The 20,338-nt window shown below is 46.3% G+C and overlaps 1 protein-coding gene across 1 annotated transcript in view; it reads right to left on the minus strand.

Moving 5' to 3' along the window:
- The window catches only part of LOC119394394 (venom metalloproteinase antarease-like TtrivMP_A), a 127,432-nt gene that overhangs the window by 24,541 nt on the left and 82,553 nt on the right, over positions 1–20,338 (minus strand). Inside the window, exons 10-12 of the mRNA XM_037661692.2 lie at positions 17,701–17,809; positions 17,497–17,628; positions 5,301–5,460 (exon numbers count right to left, since the gene is read on the minus strand). Coding sequence (XP_037517620.1) covers positions 5,301–5,460; positions 17,497–17,628; positions 17,701–17,809 — 401 coding nt within the window. The remainder of the gene's footprint in view (positions 1–5,300; positions 5,461–17,496; positions 17,629–17,700; positions 17,810–20,338) is intronic.

The following is a 20,338-nucleotide window of genomic DNA, read 5'->3' on the forward strand; positions in this document are numbered from 1 at the left end:
GGCCGCGCACGTTCATACTTTGGATAAAGAAATGAAGTCACGTGAGGAGCAATGCTTGCGCCGTTTTTATAATGTGAACACATACAAATACTGAGGCTACTCTTGCAGTGTGAAACTATATCAGGCACAAGCCCGTTTGCAACCCTGGACCAAGCAGCGTTATCTTAATCCCAGCCAGACTGTAGAAGCGCGCGGGAGTTTAAGAAGGAACGCCCGCGCGCCTCTCCACTCCGGCCGTATCTTAATAAAGGTGCTACTGCGCCTTTGCACACGACAGCTTTCATTATCTGCGCACATATATGGCGAGGGAAAGCGAATGAATAATATTTTTTTAGTGCGCAAGGTCGGTGTCTCTTTCGTCTTACGTGCCTGTGTGTGCGGGTTGCACTTGTGCAGCGCGCTTGAGGCGGTAAATGCACTTGCCGAAAGTGTCACAATACCATGCGGTCGGTGCAACACGTAACAAAGTTTAGCAGCAAGATAAACAAGGAGTCACCAAATGCATTTGTCAGAGGTAACCCTAACACGAAACAGGATGGCAGACTGGGAAATTTGGAAGAAAGGCATGATATTTAAACAACAGCGCAAAAGACGGGACCAAGGAAGAGAAGATACATGCAACGCGGTACTTGCAACTGATTTTAATGGAAGAAAGGCGTGCTCTTTGAAGCCGGATAACAAGCTTACGCGCATGCTCATTGTCAAAACGCAATGAACAACAGAGGTATTAGCTAGTTGGTAAGTATTTATTCTAAAAGACTGGGCGTGCAAATACGGACACACGACAGCAGTCAAAAGAGCACAAACGGCGTCAGAAAACTGCAACGGCGCGCAACGGTGGAAGAGAAAGAAGGCACGAAAACTTCACTACGCAGGCGCAGGCAATAGGCCAACCTAACAATGTAGCACGCGTGGCAGTCTGCGTTAAATATAACTGTTAAACCAGTTGATTTCTTCTTTACGGAAGTTAATCAGCGTTTGGCTCACGCATGCGCGACCACTGTTAGCGATATACCATGACTCACTCATGAGACGCATTTCTTCATTTCTGTGCGTGTAGAAAACTGCGTATTCATAGAATTTAGGCGTGAACTTACACTGTCGACAATGTAAAGATAGATTATAAGGTGAGCCTCCGGTTAGTGATTTCTTATGTTCCAGTAATCTCTGGGTAACACAGCGGCCCATCTGCCTTACGTGAAAAAGGCCGCAGCTAATAGAAACCTTATACACCACATCCGTACGGCAATTAGTCGATTCGCTGGTGGGTTTTAGGAAACAAATATCAGTGCGATTCTTGTCTATTACTCGCTCATTCATTCTCTGCACAGCGGTACATATCTTGCGTAGCTTATTGGCAGCCGTAGAAACACTATCAAACAATCATGCTCGGGCATAACAAAATGGATGTCTGTTCAGTAACAGGGGCCACTGCAACGCGCGAATAACCTACATCTAAAGAAACGCGTAACCTGTGCGTTAAAGCTAGCACTCATTTATGCCCACATGAGTTGGTGAGGGAAGACTCAAGGTATGGCATGGCTACAGCGTTTTGTACAACCTTAAAACTCATCGACCAGAAGTTTGCCAGCGGCTTAGAATATCTAGGGTAATATTGCCAGCACACGTGGTTCTTCTGAAACGTTAAGGAAATGTCTAGAAATTGTATTCCATTATTCTGAAGCAATTCTTTAGTAAAGTCCAAGCCTCCTCCGATCGAGCCGATTCAGCCGATCGAGCCGCCTCGCGGGCCGTTCGAGCATATCGGAATGAACTTGCTGGCACCATTTTCGGCGTCACGTTTAGGAGAAGGGGATCGTCGTAGCTACAGACTACCTCACCCGCTACGCCGGAATCAAGGCCCTGCCTAAAAGTACTGCTTCTGGAGTAGCGGTCATTTTCGTATTACTACGCCACGTCGCTCCTGAAGTCCTAATGACCGCTCTGAGGGCAGATTTTACGGCACACCTAGCGCAAGACTGTTGCACTCTAGCCGGACAAATCACTGATGGATGACTGCCTACCACCCGCAGGCAAATGGTGTCACTGAACGTCTGAATAAATTTCTCGCCGACATGTTGGCACTGTACATTGCCATCGAGCCCGTGACCTGGGATGTAATCCTTCTGTACATTATCTTCGATTACAACGCGACAGTGGGAGAAACAACACAAACGAGGTCGTTCCAGGTGGTGTACGGAACGAGCGCGGCAACGATACTTGACGCTATGCTGCCGAACGTCAGCGGCAATGGCGACTTAGACGCTGCAGTCTGCCTTCAGCGTGCCGAAGAAGCCAGACAACTCGCGAGGCTGCGCACCAGTGTAGAAAGTGATGAGCGACAGGCGCCTTCACAGCCTTCGACGACGCATCGTGTATTACCAGCCTAGCGACCGCGTGTGGTTCTGGGCGCCGACACTTCGACGCGGACTCAGCGAGAAGCTTCTTTTGCGATACTTCGGGCCTACAAGGTATTTCAGCGCATTGCCACATTGGACTACGAAGTTATTCCCGACAGCATTTCCAGTTCCCAGGGGGCGCCACGCGTGGACAGAAGTCGTCCACGTAGTGCGCCTTAAACCTTAATTACACGCTGACGAACTGGAGAACTTCATTTCGAACTTACTGTGTTAATTTCCTTTGTATCAATTTTACCTGCATGTTCTGTTTACAGCATGAAGGCGATGCTTTTTTTTCACGAACGGACAATGCCGCATGGGCTTATGCCTCCTTTTTATGTAACCGGGTTTCACCCACCAAGAGTGTTACCACCACTCGACGCAGGACACGCTGCAAAGTTTGAGAAATGGCTCGATTGTTTTAGGCCATTCTGATAAGATTGCGCACGCGACACGAGTAGCGCAGTTAATTATGGAGTACCAGTTGTAATGCTGGAGTTTACGATCGTTCATGTATAAAAGACGACGAGTGCCACCGATGATCGCAAAACGGGTGGCCGGCAACTGATCGCGGCTATCATTGTACAGAATGCCTTGCTTCAAGTTTAAGTTGATTAGTTTTCCGGGTACGAGTTCGCCCAATAAAGAGTTTCGTGTCTACCAGCGTGAATTCCGCTTTTTTCACCGTCGCGCCACTTGACAATAGTAAAGAGGCTTACTACTTCCGAACTTATTTCAATTATTCCACGTACCGTTTCACAGTTTAACTGCGTTAACAGTAGGAGCATCAGGCCGGAAGAACACCTCGCGTTGAGTACGCTGAAAGCAGCGGCATGAGCTCATTGCTTTAGGTATTAATTCATGCTTTAGCAGTCAGCTCACCTCAGCAGCTGATACGTTGCGCTTGTAAGTTGGCATACCAAAAAGAAATACAGGAATAAATAGAAAGCAAACAAACACACATATATAAGAATATTCGAACACACGGACTTGCTCTCCAACCTCTAGTGCCAAAGCACCATACTGGGATGCATGGGACAGGCAAGATCGCCTGTCCCATCAGGCGGAATGCAGACAAGCGAGTCATTTGCAGATGCTTGGCGTGTTTAAAGGTGGAACCGCATGACGGTCGGAGGGATGGGCGCGTCATTTTGACGAATGCCGTATCGAAATCACGCCGCTGCGTCTTCCCACCTGGAGTAGAAAAAAAATCACAGCATATCCACGGAGTGAATGATGATGAGTGGGCGAAGTGGGTGATGAGTGGGCGTGAATCTTCCGTGAATTCTGCCCAGTACATCATCACCGACGTGACATCGGGCGCGTTTATACTAAAGGTTCGATGAGTTATGACGACTTGCAGCTCACTTTTTTTTACATGTACGCTGTGAATTTTCATTGTTTAGAAAACCATTGCTTTAGGAAACATCTGGCGTCTTTCGTTAAGCAGCTGGCGTCTTTTCGTTTTGCTTTAGAAACATCTGGCGTTCTTTCGTTTTGCTTTTACAAAACATCTGGCGTCTTTCGTTGGTTTATTTCATCAATCAACGGCGTTTTGAACAAAATTTTTATTGTTTAATCACGCACAGGAGAAATCTCACCGGGCTCTACATTGTAGGTAAACAATGGCTGCTAATGGGAATGAGAGACAGAAGAAGTCGGCTTTTAGCTAACACTGACACTTCTACTTCTACTAACGTTTCCTACTGGAACATGCCAATGGCTGCTAATCGGGAATGAGAGACAGAAGAATTCGGCTTTTTGTTAACGCGCACGATGCGAATTTTTTATTGTTCAACAACGCACAGGAAAAATCTCCAACCGGCACCACCTTGGAGGTCAAAGCGCAAGACTGGTTACGCACTACGACTACTACGACTAAGACTACGAGGGACGAACGGGTGCCGCCTTAAGGAGCTTCGCCCCTAAAAAAATACGCCTCACGCGGCACGTCGCCCGCTCGTCCGCCAAGCACTGTTAGGGTGCAGACGCGTGTTCGGTTTCTTTCAAAGCAGCCAGGCGACACTGACCTCCACGCATTTCGGTGGAACCTGTTTAAGCTGGCGTGCGCTTTTCACAAAAATCTAGCAACCCAGCAAACGCGGCCCGAAAACGTCGCTGCATTCTTTCTGTTCGAGTGCACTTAGGACCACGGCAACGCGGGCGTTCTCTGCGTGTCGTGTTTTTCGCTTGCGAAAAACGCGCCATGCGGTTCCGCTTTTACACGTGATGCGGATTTCTGTCCTGCGGCGCAATTCTCTCAGAAACGTTGAACGTTTTCACGCCCTCACAGTCTCCCGTTAGTCTCAATTCGTCCAGACTTCAAAGAAGTGAGAGGCCTGTGCCTGCACGGCTGCAGCTTATGGTCATTTTTTAGCTAACGGTTGTACAATGCCACCGTGTCGATGAGCTCACGTGATAGTAACACGTGTGTCTCGCAAGTGGACAAAATCGACGGAGGCTAGTGTACAGAGAGCCGTTTTGCTTCATTAAGCCGTCGTTCCTGCGATGTGCTTCGTGAAGGTTCCCTAGATTTCTGAGAGTCGTGTCATTCTTATAATTAAAACATCTAAGATTTTGCGTCCCAAAACAACGATATGATTATGAGGGAAACCGTAGTGGGGGACTCCGGAAATTTCGACTATGTTGTTTCTTTTACGATCGTTGACATCTCACAGTAGACGGGCCTCTAGCTTTCGCCTCCATCGAAATACGACCGCCACGACTGAGATCTAACCCGCGACCTTCAGGTCAGTAGCCGAGAATCATAACAACAGCTCCAACGCGACGGGGGATTCGTAAAGAGAAAAAAAAGTTAAATTCTGATCATTGATATATATAGAAATGTTCCTGCTGAATATTATCATATTTCTTGAGAAAACGTGCAGTTTGTTATCATACCTGTTTCACGATGACTTTTTGTCGTCGCCCTCCTTGGCCACTTTGCCGTCTAAGTCTTTTGCAGAAGAATTGTGCACGAACAGTCTGCCCTGGAAATTTGTTTTCGTCTTTCATGAGGTTTTGCGCGTTCATAACTCTAATGCATTCCTGCGACAGTTTCCTGGAAGAAAAAAAAAAGCTTGCCATAACCATGTATGTCTCATATAACATAAAAAATTATGAGAACGCTACGGTACAACTTGAAGCCTCTGTAGGCATTTACATGTAAAAACGTTTGACCCCCGAGAACCCACGACACAAATACTGGCAGAAAATGCGGACAATCATATCAGATTAGTTTATCTTTCAGATAGCACAACAGTTGCCTCTTAACTTGCTTTCAGCAAAAATATCTGATGTCGCTTGCGGGGAGATGCGCAATTAGCCTCAATCGCCTTCTATCTATGAACAGCTATTATTCATATGAAAGGTCGTTTCGCGTATTTACTACGCTTTCACCCCACGACTACTTCTTTTGAACGAAGGCTGATAACGTTTGGTTTCAAGTTATGTGAAGACAATGAAGGCTGATAGACGTGCCAGCAAAGAAACTATGCATGCCTTGTGACTGTATGAAACCAGTCTCTCTGGAACATTAACTCTTCTGTGCCTTCCTCCATTCGTCTTTCCATCTATCTACTCTAAGAGGGCACGCCGGTGTAGCGAACGTCGGTCGCTCTTTTGTCTTTTTCCCTCTCTGCCAAGTGAGGGAGAAAGACAACGTCGACGCCGGAAGGGGTGGCGGGAACTGCGTCGCTACCCCAAGAGGGACAATGGTAGAGGAGGGATAACGGCCTAAATGAGAACAGGTGGTCCTCGGTTTTCAATTTTTGCACGCATGTTTAGTCGCTGTCGCTGCTCGCGCCTTCTGTGTGACAAGAGAATCGGCTGACGAGAGTCTGGGAGCACGACAAGACGCAGACGGCGTCTTTCACGGACGATCGGACGACAGTTGGAGTCGTTGCAGTGTAAATAGGACGACGAGACGACAAAAGACACACCCAGCGATAGTCGGCTGATCGAAATCGGTGTCGTGTCGCTCTAGTGTAAACGCGCCTCTAGTAATAATGAGGACGACAGTACCATTGCTTGCTTAGCTCCCAGATGGAGAGGTGAAGAGCAATTGCTGGAGGAAGAACCAGTAGACCCTAATTCATGTATAATTCAGAGTTTATTCGAACATGGCTTCCATTTAAGGAGTGTTCACCGTGTAGCTGGCGCATACGGTGCAGCAGTTGCGACAGTCGTTTGTCATCGAGTTTTTTTTTAATTAAATGCGTACAAGAAGCTGGTGCTAATGCGTGGTGCATTGGCACTACTCTTCTCTTGCATAATACTTGTCGTCACACAGTAGAGAACGAACACAAAAGTATGCAAAGGCCGACAATACATTACTGCCGCAGTTAGTCCCACTTCTTCAATACAATAAAGTGCCTATGCAAACACAAAAGTTTACAAAACACAGATATTCGCACAATCTAAATGTCCAACAAAGGTTCGCTAAGATGCTGTCATAGCCGATGATAAGTCACTCGGTAAATGCCGCTTAAATTCCGCACTCTAACTGCAACAGTTCTGTTTTCATAAAGAAGTCTCTGCTAATAAGAAAAGTATTGTTATTATTATTATTATTATTATTATTATTATTATTATTATTATTATTATTATTATTATTATTATTATTATTATTATTATTATTCCGGGTGACGAACTCGCCGGGCTGCGCCGCCTCCTCCTCGACGCATTGGAGGGAATCTCGTTCCTCAGCGACGAGGTATCCCAACTACGCGAAGACAACGAGCGGCTCCGTAAGGATCATTCCCGCGGTGTTGAACAACAAGCTCGCGTGGTCGCCTCCCTTCGTGCAGAGGTCCGCTTCCTGCGTGAGGAGCTGACGAGCCGCACGGCCGCCGTGGCAGTGAAGGCACCTGTGAAACCCCCAGCGCATGTGACCGTTGACCCGTCTGTGACCTCCAAGCAACCTGCGTTCTCCGAACAACCCCTCTCCAAAATTCTTTCATCTTCGACTTCGCCGCCAGCTGACGTAGACACGTCGGAGCGTGTCAGTGTGATGCCTGTGACAGCCTCTTCTGCAGCGGTGACTGAGGGTGAAAGAAAGAAGAAACCCGCCTCGTTTGGAGTTATGAAAACATCCACTATATCTGTAGCTCAACGGCCACAAAGGCCACAATGGCCAAAGGCCATTTTTGTTACGAAGTTGAGCCCGGACACCACTACTGCTGACATTAAAAAACATATTGCTTCATTGGATCTGTCTCCCATCTCCTGCCGGCGACTTCAAACAAAGTTCCAGTCATATTCTTCATTCTATATTGAAGTTGACGAGGAAACACTACAACGCCTGAATGACCCTTCGATGTGGCCCCTCGGATGCCTCTTCAAGCCATTTCGTGGGGAGCTGCGCGATGACATGCTTCATCCCTCTGAGAGTGACTGGAATCCAAAGTGCCGTGTGACGTAGACATATTCTACCAAAATGCTCGGGGTCTGCGTACCAAGACACTCGAGTTTTTCTCTAATGTTCTTTCGTCTGCTTTTCCTATTATTGCTATCTCTGAAACCTGGCTCGGCACTGAAATTCCCTCATCTGACTTTTTTCCCCCGACCTACTCCACCTTCCGCAGTGACCGAGATTTCAGTGAAACCAAACAGAAAGGCGGTGGCGTGCTGATTGCCATTGACAATTCACTGAAATCCGTTAGACGGAAAGACCTAGAAACCATCGAAGAATCGATCTGGCTAGAAATCAACCTTGAGCGCCGTAAAAAATTGTTGATTGGATGTTTCTATTTACCACCCAGCATTTCCCCTGCCTCGTTTCATGATGTGATGTCTTCTATTGAACTTGTGATATCTTCTCATAGTGGACACAGAATTATTGTTCTTGGGGATTTCAATGTACCTGGAATTGACTGGAGTACGCTTACCTTTTCTCATTACAATCATTTCATAGAGAAAAAGTGCAGCCTGCTCTTGGACTTTCTGGCGTTTAATTCCCTACTGCAACATAACTCAGTCGTCAATTCCAGTGGCAACGTCTTAGACCTGTGTGTGTCAAACGATCAACCCCTTGAAGTTTCCCGCTCCAGCATCTCTCTTGTACGTCCTGACAAATTCCATCCACCACTTAACGTAAGATTATCCGCATCAGCCGAAACAACGAGCTACAGCAGTTATGTAAACAGATCTCCAAGATTTGCTTTCAAGCGAGGTGATTACACGGGCCTGTATCATTACTTGTCCACCGTTGACTGGTCACAGGTTACTGACAAACCAAATGTTGATGACCAGGTTGATCAGTTTGCGGAGCTTGTACTGAGCAGCATGCGTAATTTTATTCCCCAATGCACACATAGACAACGTAAATATCCCCACTGGTTCTCATCTGAACTTATCAGTGCACTGAAGCATAAAGATCACGCACACAGGAAATCTAAATGTTCTCCATCGAGCGAGTGGAAGGAAGAGTTCAGCTTTTTTCGAACTCTCGCTAAACGCCTATATAAACGGGATCATAGTTCGTATATTGAATTCTTAGAAAAAAGCGCTTCTGACAGGCCAGCTGAGTTTTGGAAGTATGTACGTAAACGGTCCAGCAAAAGCGGAGAGTCTTTCAGACTACTAGACTCAAATGGGGTAGAAGTGCATGCCGTCGCTGACTGTTTTGCCGCACATTTCTCATCCGTTTATAAGGCCTCAGACTCTAGCACTGATATCAGACCGCCTAAGGCAGTTCGCTCACCCAGTGCTTTGTCGCTGGATGAAAATCTTATCTGCGAATGCATTAAGTGCTTAAAACCATCCTTATCATGTGGCCCAGATGGCATCCCCTCCGCCATACTAAAAGCTTATAGTAGTATATTTGTCCCAGTACTGACTATGATATTTAATAACTGCCTGGACACTTCCACATTTCCTAGCATGTGGAAAACTGCTCGTGTTTTCCCAGTATTTAGGTCGGGCTCTAAAACAGATGTTTCTAATTATCGCCCGATTTCTCTACTATGTGCCACATCAAAGATCTTCGAGCTGGCTCTTCACAAAATATTGTCTTTTAGTGTTAAAAGCTCATTGATTCCTAATCAACATGGTTTTCTCGCTGGCCGCTCAACTACCACAAATCTTGCTAGTTTCATGACGCAGATCTCCACACCTATTTCTCAGAGAGGACAGGTTGACGTAATCTACTGTGACCTGAGCAAGGCTTTTGACGTAGTCAGCCACACACTGTCTATGGTTAAACTTGCGCAATTTGATGTTGACTTGTCGGTTGTGAATCTCCTGCAGAGCTATCTGCTCAATAGATATTGTTATGTAGCGGTAAATGACCAATCATCTTCTTTGTATAAAGTGACTAGTGGGGTCCCTCAAGGGTCAGTATTAGGCCCACTCCTATTTTTAATTTACGTTAATGATGTTTCTTTTGCCATTCGTAATTCTTCTTTCCTCTTGTATGCCGATGACATCAAGATTTTTAAGGAAATTCATTCAGTTAACGACTGTCGCTTGCTGCAGTCAGACTTGCGCTCTTTCTCCGAATGGTGCAACGCTAATAACCTTTCTCTGAATGCCTCGAAGACAAAATTCATGTCTATCACTCGCAAAACATCTAGCGTGTCATTTCAATACTCTGTCAATTCTGTGTCCTTATGCAAGGTTTATGAGATCAGTGATCTTGGTGTTGTTGTTGATAGCACGTTAAACTTTTCTGCTCACGCTAAGCGTGTTGCTTTGCGGGGTCTTCGCACCCTAGGCTGTGTTTGCAGATTGTCTAGAGAATTCCGTTCTCCTATGCCCTTCCGAAAATTGTACACCGCGCTTTGTCTTCCTCAACTGGAGTATGCGTCCGTGATATGGAATGGCATTGCTCAATCCAGCGGTAACACCATTGAACGAGTCCAGAAAAAATTCCTTAGCATATATAACCATCGCTTTGCTAAAAAATCTCGTTCAAATACTGCTGAATTATTATCATTGCCATCACTTCACTGCCGACGAAATCGTTCTGATCTCTTGTTTCTTTACAAGCTAGTCCACGGTATCATATCCTGCCCTGTACTTCTCAATTGTGTTAATTTTCGAATTCCGCGTAAGTTAACCAGAGAGAACAGACCGTTTCATGTACCCGCCTGCTTCTTCCAACACTCTACCGTTCACAGAGTACAAAGTCTCTATAATGTTAATTTTCTTGATCTTGACATTTTTCATAGTCCACAATCATTGTTTTTATCCGAGCTTTGTACTGTTTTGACATAGTATGGCACAATGTACAAAGTCTTCCCTTCTCCGTCTTTCCGCATAGTTGTATATATGCAATCTAATTTTTCATTCCCCTTCAATATTTCTCGTGTTGTCTTATTTTACTCCTCCCCTTTTGTGTTCATTTCTCTTTGTCTACGTGTATTTGCTCTTTTTATTTGTGAAGACTGTCTGTATTGTATAGTTTATTTTTATTGTTTTTTTTGCGTGCGCCTGCACAAAGACCTTACGGTTGTTCCTGGGCACGTTAAATAAATGATTGATTGATTGATTGATTATTATTCGATTGTCATACACAGATACACAATGACACAGAAAAAAGAGGGAGGGAGCAAGCTGGCAAAATAGAGGGGCACCACGCCTGCCTTCTCTTTCGGGAGCATGGAAGAGATAGAGAAAAGGAGGAGAGAAAGAGGAAAGAAGATAGGAAATTAAAGCAATAATGATGAAGACTTGGATAAAAATAGGTAAAATCATGAAAACAAACGTCTATAAACGGGGAGTCTGATTCGTTTGGTCCATAAAAGTCAGCAGAGATCTGTGGGAAATACAACAACCGTGTAGCCAAGCACACCGGTTGACAATAATTTGAAAAAAAAGCCGGCAGATCCCACGCATTGTGGGAATCGATGTAATGCGAAGCAGCCAGCAAAGAGCTGCATACATCGTCTTGTATGTCATTGAGGAAAATGCGTGTCATGGTTTTCATGTTAACTCCTATTATTTATGTACGTCAGACAGTAACGTCGCGCAATACCAACTTCGGGGTAGATCAAGCTAGCGAAACGGCCGCCAGCGCACCATGAGCCTGGCACGTAAGTCATGCTGTACATGACATACGTGTCATGACTTTCATGTTAGCTCGTGTTATTTATGTTCGTTACACACTCACGTCGCGCAATACCAATTTCGGGGTAGATCGAGCTAGCAAAGCCGCCGCCAGCGCCCCATGAGCGTGGCACGTAAGTCATGCTGTACATGACATGCGAGTCGTGATTGTCATGTTAACTCGTGTTTTTATGTTCGTCATACAATGACGTCATAAGATACCAATTTTGGTGTATATAAATCTAGCGAAACCGCCGCCAGCGCCCCATGAGCGTGGCACGTAAGTCATGCTGTACATGACATGCGTGTCATGATTTTCATGTTAACTCGTGTTATTTATGTTCGTTGCACAGTCACGTCGCAAGATACCAATTTTGGTGTATATCAAACTAGCGAAACGGCCGCCAGCGTACCATGAGCGTAGCATGTAAATCATGCTGTACATGACATGCGTGTCATGATTTTCATGTTATGACTTGTTATTTATGTTCGCATACAGTCATGTTACGCCCTACCAATTTTGGTGCACATTCGATGAACCAAGCGACCAGGAAAGCACAAAGTCGTAGGCGGCTAGATAGATAGATAGATAGATAGATAGATAGATAGATAGATAGATAGATAGATAGATAGATAGATAGATAGATAGATAGATAGATAGATAGATAGATAGATAGATAGATAGATAGATAGATAGATAGATAGATAGATAGATAGATAGATAGATAGATACGCTCAAAGTCGCAGAAGTTCGCTAAGAAATGCTTCGCATTTAAAGAAAATTCACGAGATTTGGTATCATTGGTATATCTGTTTCCTCTAAAAACTGCACTAGTACGTGCGCAGCGATGTTTTGAAAATTTCCTCTTGGCCTTTGGACGCAGATTTTTGCTATTGATGGGGGCCGTTTATGCAAACATTTTAGTTCTTGGAGAAACGTCTTACGAGGAGCACCATAATTTTTACATTGTAGAAGAAGGTGCTCTCTGTTACATGAGCATGTAGCGCTGTCAGAATTTCTTGTTCTATTGTGCAGGAATGTCTTCGTATAGGCCGTGCCTAGCCGAAGCCCATGAACGACTGTTTTTCAGGTCGGCGATCTTTTACCACAATATTAAATTCTACGCCTAGATCAAGGCTACGTAACTAACAATGATTTGCTTCATTTACCAACCAAGTTTTCTTCGACAGTTGGCCATGACTCTTGTTCTTTCGACCACATGCTCTGGCTGTGCCCAACCCTTAATGCCTCTCCACCTTTCACGAAGGAGCAATGGGAGGAATTCCTGAAGAGCAGCGATCTCCACACCCAACTCCAGGCCATCCAGAGGACCCACGACATTGCGACGGATCTTCGACTTCCAGTCCCATCGTGGGCGGAGCCACCAACTTGATCTGGGGACCCAGGCTCCCCAGATTCGAGTTCCTCAGAACTCCAATAAAGTTCTTCCCATGTCATGTCAGTCGACAGCACAGTTTGTTCAGTATACATCGCGCATCACTCGTCGCTAGAGGTAGTAGTCATAGATTATTCTCCTGATGCCCTGCATGTGCAATGCGATCAGTTGTATGGTTTCCTCTGATTTCAAAGTCACTTGGAACCGCGTTCGAAGGGAAAGGCCTGCTGGACCCTGCTTCGGTGGGATCTGTCAAAGCGCTGCATTACCGTAAGTCTGAGGTATCGGCGGATAAGGCGTACCCACAAAGAAGTCGTCTACGGCATCCGCGAGGTGGAAGCGCGGTGATGAAGTGGGCGTTAAATTGCGTAGAGCAAACTCTGGAATCCTTCGGTCAAAAGCTGCCAAACTGAAGCTCGGCGGCGATGACAGGAGACACAGTCGAGGCGTCGGCTGAAGCAGCAGTATTAGCAGCATCGGGCAAGGCTAGTGTTAGAAAAAACGCCAGGCCTGCGCGGAACGCGCAGCACAGTCACAGCGAAAGCTGGAAGAGCGGCAAAAAAGAAACGCAAATGCCCTGGGCTGCCATTTGGCCGGGGCTTCGTTTATCGTAGGCAATCAATTCATGTTTTCATAGTTTTAGGACAGGCGGCAGACAGACGTTTATTCACAGTAAAAAAAAAAAATTGCTTGCCGATAGGCTCTCGATGCCGAAAAAAGAGCAAGGCGCCGAGGCGAGGGCAACTGGCTTTCTGAGCAGCGGGAAAGCTTTCCCCGTAAATCACTAATAGTACGCGTAGGTCTGAGGACGGGTACACGATACTTTAGGCAACGAGAGAAAGAAGCTAAGAACGTCGCTACAATTCTTCTAAAAAGAGAGGGCCTGCAAACACGAACACATGAAAGAAGTCACGACACCACAAACACCGACTAACAACTGAAGAGACACACCACGGCAGAAAAGAAAGAAGGCACGAAAACTTGTCTGCACATGCGCATGCAATAGGCGAACCTATAAATCCGGCACGCGTAGGTGTCTACGTGAAAGATAACTTAAGGGATTTGATTTCATCTTCATTCAAGTTAATCGATGGCTGGCTCACACATGCGCTACCGCTATTCTCGATATGCCATGCCTCAATCATCAGGCGTGTTGCTTCATTCCTATGCTTTGCAAGCCGCATGTCGTGCCTACACTCGATATTTAGCAATTGAATTAAATAATCCTAATTAACGAATTAGTTATTTACCAAACAAATATTGCCTGTAGTGCGGAATGTGACTGTCAGTAATTTGCAAGTGATTTCACTCGCGTGCCTCTAATATTGTATTTTTTAACCCTTGGCTACAGATAGCTGGGACACCCGGTATATATATATATATATATATATATATATATATATATATATATACGGCGGACAGAGTGATAGACGCCAGCCCGCCCACACGCGAGTGAGTTGATACGCCGTTGGAGCTGGGGGAAGAAAACGGAGGTCACGAGCCTGTTGAGCGAAGCTGCGCACGTGTAACGCGGGCTGCTCGCTCATTAAACAATGACAGCCTGTCACCCTCAGGCTAACGCGGCAGTGAAACTGGCGGTACCAGCAATTGCACTCTCACGGCCGGTGAATGAAAAAACGCTTTCCATCTATGTGAACCTGTAGCGCACAGGAAATATCGATGGATTGTATGCTGGGTGCGCCTCTTCGTTTGACTTGGCATTTCCTGCCTATTGCCTGCTGCATATTCTGCTGTACGGCCCGGGTGTCCAATTAGACCCATCGTTGCTGTAGTGTAATGTAGCATCCATAAATTCTCACTCGCAAAGAAAAAAAAATACCCATCTATTCACAAAACTCACTTTTGTCGTCGGACGAGTGCGATCCACCGTTCACGCCGATTCCGTTCATATTCTCTAAATGGAAACCAGTAAAAACGCGTGCCCGGAGAATTCCTGTAGGTGTTATCGCACCCAACAACGCATTAATTATTTCTGGAGTTCGGCATTCCTACGAACAGCGCAACCGACACAAAACGAACTGCCCTCGAAAATACCTCGCGCTGCTTCAGCGGGAGTGTGGAGCGAGCAGGGGTGCAATCGCGTAGCGATGTTCTATGCAATATTATTCTTATCGTCCACCACCTGCAGCTGACTGATCGCGTTGATTATGCGGACGGACCGTCGCTCTGGTCACTGGCCAAGCGCGAAAAGCACGAAAAGTATAGTCATCGTAAAACGCATCGTTCCTCTATTTCACCCCATTGCGAGCGCGTGAGAGCATCCTGCCAAATCTGCGCTTCTTGCCGCTAGGGACACCTTCGCTCGGGCAGCCGAGTTACGTCTGCACGGAGCCTATACCGTACATTCAGTCATTTCATGACTGCCAATAGCTAGATAATATTTGTACCGCTGTGCAGAGGAAAAATGAGCCAGACAAAAAACAAGAAGCGGACTGTTATTTGTTTCGTAAAACACACCAGCAAATTCATTGATTGCCGTACAAGTGTGGTGTATAAGGTTCCTTTTACCTGCGGCCGCTTCTAGGTAGGCCAGACGCGCCCCTGCATTGACCAGAAATCATTGGAACATAAGAGATCGTTAACCGGAGGCTCACCTTCTAATCTTTGTTACATTGTTGAGAGTGTAAGTGCACGCCAAAATTCGATTAATGCGCAGTTTTGTACCGGCATACGAATGAAGAAACGCGCCTGATGATTGAGGCATAGAATATCGAAAATAGTGGTAGCGCATGCGTGAGCCAACTCTCGATGAACTTGCATAATTATGAAATCAAATGCATGAACACATATCTTTATCGTAGGCCCCCACGCGAGCCGGATTGATAGGTTCGCCTGTTGCATGGGCATGCGCAGATACGTGTTCGTGCCTTCCTGCTTTTCCGCCTTTCTGCGTCTCTTCAGTTGCTAGTCGGCATTTGAGGTGTCGTGACTTCATTCTTGTGTCCGTGCTTGCACGCCCTGTCTTTTTCAAATGAACACTTACCAACAAAATCAGCTCTCTGTTATCTTAAGCTATAATTCTATCATGTGCATTGTACCTGCGAAATTTCCACTCCTCATGTCTATTGAAGCAAAACTGCTAGCCGGCCTAGTTGGAACGATTTCATTGTAGTACTTGCGCGAAAACAAACGGGGACGAAGAAAGGAGACACACGGACAAGCGCAATCTAACAACTGATTTATTTTTGAAAAAAGCGTTTGCTTAAAAGCCCAACGTGATCTGCGCGCTTCCGCCAGAGAGCACACACCATCCGCGCATACAACAATCAATAGACCACAATTCCCGAGATCATCGCGTCCACACACACACACACACGAAGCACCTCCATCGACAAAATTTACCTACATCGACATTTTGTCGATGTAGGTGCTTCGTGTGTGTGTGTGTGGACGCGATGATCTCGGGAATTGTGGTCTATTGATTGTTGTATGCGAGGATGGTGTGTGCTCTCTGGCGGAAGCGCGCAGATCACGTTGGGCTTTTGAGCAAACGCTTTTTTCAAAATAAATCAGTTGTTAGATTGCGCTTGTCCGTGTGTCTCCTTTCTTCGTCCCCGTTTGTTGTCGCGCAAGAACTAGAATGAATCATGTCTATTTTTCCGGAATCTCATTGAACATTCTGTCTCTGTTCGGTTTTAGAAATACGGTACTGCAGTCGTCACTAACAACTACGGCATTAAAACAGTAATACTTGCAATTAAAACGACCCATAGTGCTGTCTTATCAAAGTACTTTTTACCTTTTTAACACGAAATCGTTTTATGCCTTGGTCTACCACGGCTCCCCTGACGTATTTCCGTCACGGATACGACGTTGTAAAATATAAAGACTAACAGATAGCAAAGAAAGAAAACTAGAACAGAGTTCCGTCACCGGGAGTCGAACTTGCGACCCCTCGATCCCCAGCTCGCAGCGCGAAACTATTAGGCCTCAGACGGCACGTTCTTCGCCATGCTAACGGCAAGCTATATATATACACTATTTGCCGGTGGCGGTACTCAGAGATCGGTGGTAAATCAGCGTGCTTTCGTTATCACTATCGAGATGGCTCAAAGCGCTCGAAAAACGCGCTTTCAAGATCGACGCCCCACGCGTCGAGATGAGTGCGCCCCTCTACAGGGCGTGGTCGCTCGTGCGCGCGCTTATCTCTTAATGGCGGTGGTTTGTACACCTTGTGCTCTCACCGCAAGTTTGCGTTTAGAGCTCGAAGCTCACTTCGATCACTGCCGCGGCCGCTTTTGCGAAAGCAGCGCGCTGCTCAAGTGCGTTACGTGCGTCCTTTCTGCTTGAGCAGCGCGTTGCAAGTTTCGAGCTGCTTGCCGTTCTTCGCGTGACATTACAATTTGTTGCTATAGCATTCATTCCGTCGCCATTGGAGGCGAAAGTATGCCCAACAAACGCTCAACTACGTCTGTGAAGACACATTTCACTTTCGTGTTATACCGAATCCTGTGGCGGAGGGATCAGCCATGTTTTTTCTTGTTATTTCTATTGATAAGTTCGCAGTGGTACCAGTTTATTCTTTATCTTCGTCCTCGGTTCAAGCGGATAGCGACTTTGCACGTATTTAGTACATTAGTTCCGTAGCTGGGGCCACCGATATAGCAAAATATTCATACGGCTCTGCTTACCCTACATATTGTCTAATGCTGTTCTCGCTGCATCGGGAGAGCCGATACTTTCGTAATCCTCCATCCACATAACTCATCAGATATCCATCAGCCCAAGGACACTCGGGAGTTTCGTCATGATTAGACCCCAACCTGGAAAAAAAGGCATGAAATTGTTAAAATACAAACCAGATAATCGCTGGTGTTGCTTCAAAGAGCACTTACGTGTGTGCAAGCTCGTGGGCGAGGGTATCCACGCCATTGTACGTCATAGGTAAATCCTCACCTTCACCCATTGCCAAATCCCTACAAACTGCGCCGATATATGCGCGCCCTGGAAGTGTTTGAAAATAAGGTTTTTTTTAGAAATCCTGCTGTTATCGCAATGTGTGTACAGCACTGGGGCTCATAGGAGATGCTTTTATGCAATAATGTAGAGAAAGGGAAATGTTTTAATGAAAAGCTGGCGAAAGGTTGTGTCATGTTGACACACTAAACAGAACTTGCACGGTCCTTTATAGATTTGCCTAAGACGACTCAAAGGGGAAAGCAACCATATTGTTTTTCTTCTCAGAAAATTGCATTGATCCCCCCTGAGAGTTTTTATGCACCCAACATGATTTCACACGGCCTCCGGGATCGGAGTCACTGGAAGCTTTGTTCACGTCACGTGGTTTTGCAGTTACTCTTAAAGATTAGGAGAAACTTGGCACTCCTTCATTCACACGCCCATTCGCGCACGCAAGTAGGCACCACCCAACTCCTCGAATTCACACGCCCTGTGAATGAGGAAGCTAGTGCCGAGTTGCGCCTAATGTTCAAGATGACAAATCACAGTTTCGCCGCAACGGCGAAGCAATGAATGCGATAGCAACAAATTGGAAGCTAACGCCAAGAACGGAAAGCAGCTCGAAATTTCCAGCGCGTCGCTCAAGCGCAAAGGACGCACGAAAAGACCACACACAGGACGAGCGCGAACTTTCATGCGTCACAGCTCGACACTTGAAGCGCACTACTCAAACATAAAGCAGGATGCAAGAAACGAACGAACAGGTACACACAGGACGAGCGCAAACCAACTGTCACAATTGTTGCTTATTTCTGTTTGAACAGCGCGCTTCTTTCGCAAACGCGGCCGCTGCAGCGAGCGAAGTGACCTTCGTACGCTCTGTGACTTCAGCGAGGACATCGCGAGAAAAGCACAAGACATACAATCCGCCCCCCCCCCGCTGCACCCCCCCCCCGCCCGCCCCCTTTTTTCCTCGAGATAAGCGCCCGATCGCGACCACGCTCTGTAGGGTGAAGAGCAACGGCATTACCCGGCAGCTACTACCGCGCGAGCAGACAGCGGAAGCGCAAGGTCCTCCCTGCGTAAATATTAGAAGCGAGCGAGCTGGCCGACGCCTTTAAGTGCGCCCGTCGCGCTCCTCGCGCCATCTCGCTGGTAATGAAGGAACGCTGATAAGCGCCTGCCATCTCTGAGTACTGCAGTAAAGGGTCTGTATATAGCGATCGCCGTTAGCTATCTGAAGGATATGCCTTTGCTGGCGTAGTGGTCAGCGCCACGCGCTGTAGACTGAGAGGTCGATGGTTCGATTCCGCGCTTATTTTTCTTTGGGTCCTATATATATATATATATATATATATATATATATATATATATATATATATAGTAGTCCAGTAGATCCTCCGTGAGAAGTCACAACGTTGTTTATTTCGACGTTTCAGCCAGAGTCTGGCCTTCATCAGGAATAAGGGTACAGTTCGTTGGTGCTCAGCTTTATACAATCTTAAAGGAGAAAGGATACGCGAAAAAAAAAACATGAGGTAGACCCCCCCCCCCTTTCTCCGGCCGCCCCCTGTCCGCGGCCTGCATATCCTTCCCTCCATTAACGTATTGTTCCCGACCAGGCGGTGCGGTGTGGGGAAAAAAGGAGCTTTTTTAAGAAGTTAAGCCTTTAACTACTCAGTGTCACGTGGACGTCTCGTCCCCAAAAGGGGGGCACCGTGTATTGCCGCAAAGGCTAGCAAGCGGGCGCAATGTCAATTTTGGCCCACTCCTGGATTCCGCAGTCGGGGGCTCCTGATTGTGCGCAAGGGTGCTGTAGCACATGTCATGCTTGGCACAATTGATTGTTTAGTAAGGTAGAAACCGAAACAGACGACAGCTGTACTTAGAAAGAGTAGTTACACTTGGAAGTATTTTCAGTTGTCCAGTGATCGTCGCAGCTGCAGTGCCCTGAACTCTTCAGTTATTATTGTCATTATTGCCGTTATTGTTTTCTAATTCTTTAATTGCTGCAAGTGTACCCGGATTCTCATTTATTCCTCTTTCGAGGGTGTTAACCCTTTCGGCCCTGGCGTCGTCAAATGACGACACCGCACAACACTTCCCCTAGCACCTCGGAAATGAAACCAAAACTGCTCATTCTTGGGGCCATAGTTCTTGAATGATTCCCACTGTGATTGACAACAAACTTGCGGCATGTTTGCGGAGCTGGGAGCCATAAACAAGAAGAAACTTGACCGAAGTCATGGGTGACGCCGAGGCGGGTCAGGTGAGGCGGCTAAGCGCCGTTTTCGGGACGTCGTACAGAAGCTGTTTCAAGGAGTATCACGCTGAAAAATGAGACATTCTTCACATTTTGCGCACTCTTGTGAGTAGCAGAAATAAAGAAGCAATTTTCCTAATTTCACAACCACTGAGGCCTGATGACCTAATTTGATTCCATGCTGATTAATTAATAAATACTTGCGCTACTGGCTCGATTTTTCGTTTTTGATCTTCTGAGGTCCTACCTATTAGGACAACACGCACGAAAAATGTCTCCGGCCAAAATAAAAAATCCAAGGCTGAAAGGGT

The sequence above is a fragment of the Rhipicephalus sanguineus genome, chromosome 5 (genome assembly GCF_013339695.2).
Source record: "Rhipicephalus sanguineus isolate Rsan-2018 chromosome 5, BIME_Rsan_1.4, whole genome shotgun sequence".
NCBI classification, from domain to species: Eukaryota; Metazoa; Arthropoda; class Arachnida; order Ixodida; family Ixodidae; genus Rhipicephalus; species Rhipicephalus sanguineus.